General features: G+C 53.2%; 1 protein-coding gene across 1 annotated transcript in view; it reads right to left on the bottom strand.

The window, feature by feature from the left end:
• Window positions 1-4,464, bottom strand: part of syt15 (synaptotagmin XV) — a gene marked incomplete at both ends in the record, with an annotated part of 18,753 nt that extends 14,289 nt beyond the window's left edge. Inside the window, 3 exons of the mRNA XM_083787661.1 lie at window positions 731-1,044; window positions 2,957-3,111; window positions 3,740-4,464. Coding sequence (XP_083643787.1) covers window positions 731-1,044; window positions 2,957-3,111; window positions 3,740-4,464 — 1,194 coding nt within the window. The remainder of the gene's footprint in view (window positions 1-730; window positions 1,045-2,956; window positions 3,112-3,739) is intronic.
• Between the last annotated feature and the right edge of the window lie 209 nt (window positions 4,465-4,673).

Raw genomic sequence — 4,673 nt, 5'->3', positions numbered from 1 at the left:
CAGAACCATCTAAACACTACAGCATGCAGAGGAGAAGTCATAACAGAACCATCTAAACACTACAGCATGCAGAGGATAAGTCATAACAGAACCATCTAAACACTACAGCATGCAGAGGAGAAGTCATAACAGAACCATCTAAACACTACAACATGCAGAGGAGAAGTCATAACAGAACCATCTAAACACTACAACATGCAGAGGAGAAGTCATAACAGAACCATCTAAACACTACAGCATGCAGAGGAGAAGTCATAACAGAACCATCTAAACACTACAGCATGCAGAGGAGAAGTCATAACAGAACCATCTAAACACTACAGCATGCAGAGGAGAAGTCATAACAGAACCATCTAAACACTACAGCATGCAGAGGAGAAGTCATAACAGAACCATCTAAACACTACAGCATGCAGAGGAGAAGTCATAACAGAACCATCTAAATACTACAACATGCAGTCATAACAGAACCATCTAGACACTACAGCATGCACTTTGGGACAGGCCCGTCTAGAGTTTGAATGGACAGGTATAAGTCAAAAGGGAGACATCGAAGAGGAAGGATGGATTGGGAATGATCAACCTACGGAATATCAGAACAGGTCAGATCTGTGTGTATGTGTGTGTGTGTGTGTGTGTGTGTGTGTGTGTGTGTGTGTGTGTGTGTGTGTGTGTGCGTGCGTGCGTGATGGGTGCATGCGTGCGTGTGCGTGTTCCCCTGCGTGCTCACCTGGAAGAGGCAGCAGTGGTTGAACTCGGGGTCGGGCCCCGCCCCTCTGGCTCTGACCTGACGGGGGCGCCCTCGCTGCTGGTCGTCGGGCAGCAGCCTCAGCTCGGCGGCGGTGGCGTTGCCGCGGTAGCGCGGCGGCAGGTCGGCCAGGCGGAGCAGAGACACCAGCAGCTGGCCGGCGCCGTGGCGGTACTCCACCGCCAGGCAGAGCCGCGGCACGGCCACGCCCCCCACAGGGGCCGGGGCCGGGGCCGCCGCCGCCGCCTCGTTGACACGGTACAGGCCCGACAGCACCGCGCCTACCGGGTACCAGCCTGGAGGGGGAGGGGGGATCGTTTAGGGCAGGGTTCCCCAATTAATTTTCCTCAAGGGCCATATTTTGACTATAGGGTACAAGGCTGAGTCGGCACGTGTGAGGTCGAGGTAAATTTTCAGGGCAAGACCCCATTTGAAAAGGACCCCCAGTTTGACATGCAGAGGCTACGGACCCCCATTTAATGCCATTTATATCTGGGACCCTACCCACCAAAACAAAATAATAATAATTATGTTTTTTTATTAATTCTTCCGCGGGCCACAAGGGGGCGCTCCGCGGGCCGCAGATGGCCCGTGGGCCGCTAAACCCTGGTTTAGGGCATGTAACGATTCACTCAACTCACCACAGGATTCGTATCGCGATATGAGGTTCACCATAATTTTAAACAAAAGAAAATTTCCAGAAAAATTACCTTTTAATTTTATATTATTTATCCCCCCCCCCCACATTGCAAAAGAAGTAGCATTACTTTTGACAGTGCAGTTCCTTCCTTGATGTATTAATGAGCATCAACGACCATCAGCTGGGCACAGTCACAGACACACACAGCTCCCCTCTACAGTCACAGACACACACAGCTCCCCTCTACAGTCACAGACACACACAGCTCCCCTCTACAGTCACAGACACACACAGCTCCCCTCTACAGTCACAGACACACACACAGCTCCCCTCTACAGTCACAGACACACACAGCTCCCCTCTACAGTCACAGACACACACAGCTCCCCTCTACAGTCACAGACACACACACAGCTCCCCTCTACAGTCACAGACACACACAGCTCCCCTCTACAGTCACAGACACACACAGCTCCCCTCTACAGTCACATACACACACAGCTCCCCTCTACAGTCACAGACACACACACAGCTCCCCTCTACAGTCACAGACACACACAGCTCCCCTCTACAGTCACAGACACACACAGCTCCCCTCTACAGTCACAGACACACACAGCTCCCCTCTACAGTCACAGACACACACAGCTCCCCTCTACAGGCACAGACACACACAGCTCCCCTCTACAGTCACAGACACACACAGCTCCCCTCTACAGTCACAGACACACACACAGCTCCTCTCTACAGTCACAGACACACACAGCTCCCCTCTACAGTCACAGACACACACAGCTCCCCTCTACAGTGCTCTACTACTGAAAGTGACTCAGTCTCATTTCTCTCCAAAAGCACTTGAATATGATGGAATATGATTAAAGCTCACAATTCACACACACCATAATTTACTAGCCCCCCTATTTATTTATTTTTTAATAAATTGATTCATATACAGTAGTCTGTTAGATATGAATATCAATATACGATATATCGTTACATGCAGCCTATAGTATCATTAGGATGTTAGTGTTTTCCGATTCTGCTTGTAGATTCCGATCGATTCCCCATTTTGGTTCCATAAAAGGTAAAAAATAACTAAAATTGTTTAGATAACAAAAATATCTGAATTATATAAGCGTTAAATTATTATTATTATTATAGATTACTATTGTCCCTGTAAATAATTCAACGTAAATAATTGCAATGCCGCTTCACCTCCCAATGTATGAATGAATGAACCATTATAAAGCTTCACTTCCCAATGTATGAATGAATGAACCATTATAAAGCTTCACTTCCCAATGTATGAATGAATGAACCATTATAAAGCTTCACTTCCCAATGTATGAATGAATGAACCATTATAAAGCTTCACTTCCCAATGTATGAATGAATGAACCATTTGCAAAGCGCTTTGAGCACTTGGAAAAGCGCTATAGAAATGCAATTCATCATTTTAATCTAAACGCAATTGGCCCGTAGTTCGAGGTGATCAGTGGCCATTGCATGTACTCCTACAGGGGGAAAAAAGTTAAAGAGTTGCAACAATCCCAGGTTATTCCACTCACTCCTCACAGACAGCGACCCCCGGTGGGCCAGGATGTCTCGGTAGCCTTCATCCTCCGTCCCCTCCTCCTCCTCCTCTTCCTTGGGACCATCCTTAGGGTTGCCATGGTTACGTGGTTTAAAGCGTGGAGGCAGTGTGAACGGGACCTCGGTCGGCCTTTCATTACAGACACACACAGACAGACAGCAACGGTCAAGAGGTGCACGCACATCCACACATTTCAACAGGTGCAGGATCCAGAAGAACGTCTAAGAAAGAAGAGAGGAGATCCGCACAATGTTCTGAAAGCTCCCAAAATAATGTATTGATTTGACAACATAGCGGAAAACTTCCCATTACAATCAGAACTACTCCCAACCTTCCGCCCTAGGCTGAAAACCCATTTCCTCAGACTCCAACCATCATGGCCCGTAGCACTCGCCCTAGCCCCGACATTTCTATGTAGACATTTGTACACTCTCAGAGTTACAGACCTGTAAGGGCCCATTTGGTTCCATGTGTTACACTCTCAGAGTTACAGACCTGTAAGGGTCCATTTGGTACCATGTGTTACACTCTGAGAGTTACAGACCCGTGAGGCTCCATTCGGACCCCCTGGGGTCCCCGGACCCCCTGGGGGTCCTCGGAACCCCCTGGGGGTCCCCGGTCCCGTGAGGCTCCATTGGACCCCCTGGGGGTCCCCGGTCCCGTGACGCTCCATTCGGACCCCCTGGGGGTCCCCGGTCCTGTGAGGCTCCATTCGGACCCCCTGGGGGTCCCCGGTCCCGTGACGCTCCATTCGGACCCCCTGGGGGTCCCTGGTCCCGTGAGGCTCCATTGGACCCCCTGGGGGTCCCCGGTCCCGTGAGGCTCCATTGGACCCCCTGGGGGTCCCCGGTCCCGTGAGGCTCCATTGGACCCCCTGGGGGTCCCTGGTCCCGTGAGGCTCCATTGGACCCCCTGGGGGTCCCCGGTCCCGTGACGCTCCATTCGGACCCCCTGGGGGTCCCCGGTCCTGTGAGGCTCCATTCGGACCCCCTGGGGGTCCCCGGTCCCGTGACGCTCCATTCGGACCCCCTGGGGGTCCCTGGTCCCGTGAGGCTCCATTGGACCCCCTGGGGGTCCCCGGTCCCGTGAGGCTCCATTGGACCCCCTGGGGGTCCCCGGTCCCGTGAGGCTCCATTGGACCCCCTGGGGGTCCCCGGTCCCGTGACGCTCCATTCGGACCCCCTGGGGGTCCCTGGTCCCGTGAGGCTCCATTGGACCCCCTGGGGGTCCCCGGTCCCGTGAGGCTCCATTGGACCCCCTGGGGGTCCCCGGTCCCGTGAGGCTCCATTGGACCCCCTGGGGGTCCCCGGTCCCGTGACGCTCCATTCGGACCCCCTGGGGGTCCCTGGTCCCGTGAGGCTCCATTCGGACCCCCTGGGGGTCCCTGGTCCCGTGACGCTCCATTCGGACCCCCTGGGGGTCCCTGGTCCCGTGAGGCTCCATTCGGTCCCCCTGGGGGTCCTCGGTCCCGTGAGGCTCCATTGGACCCCCTGGGGGTCCCTGGTCCCGTGGGGCTCCATTGGACCAGTGAATGATGGATGGATGGTGCTCACCTGAGGCACGGCACTGGAGAAACCAGGAGCACCGGAGCAGTGCATTCTGGGAATGCAGGGGCCACTGTGTAGGTAGAGGTCAGCTCCTGGTACATTAAATATCATTTACAAGTTAGTAATTAGTAGACTGTTGAAGTC

This window comes from Protomyctophum parallelum, assembly GCF_964188405.1.
Source record: "Protomyctophum parallelum genome assembly, chromosome: 17".
In the NCBI taxonomy this organism is placed as follows: domain Eukaryota; kingdom Metazoa; phylum Chordata; class Actinopteri; order Myctophiformes; family Myctophidae; genus Protomyctophum; species Protomyctophum parallelum.
The sequence above is the reverse complement of the archived record's forward strand: the minus strand, read 5'-3'. Positions and strand labels throughout refer to the sequence as shown.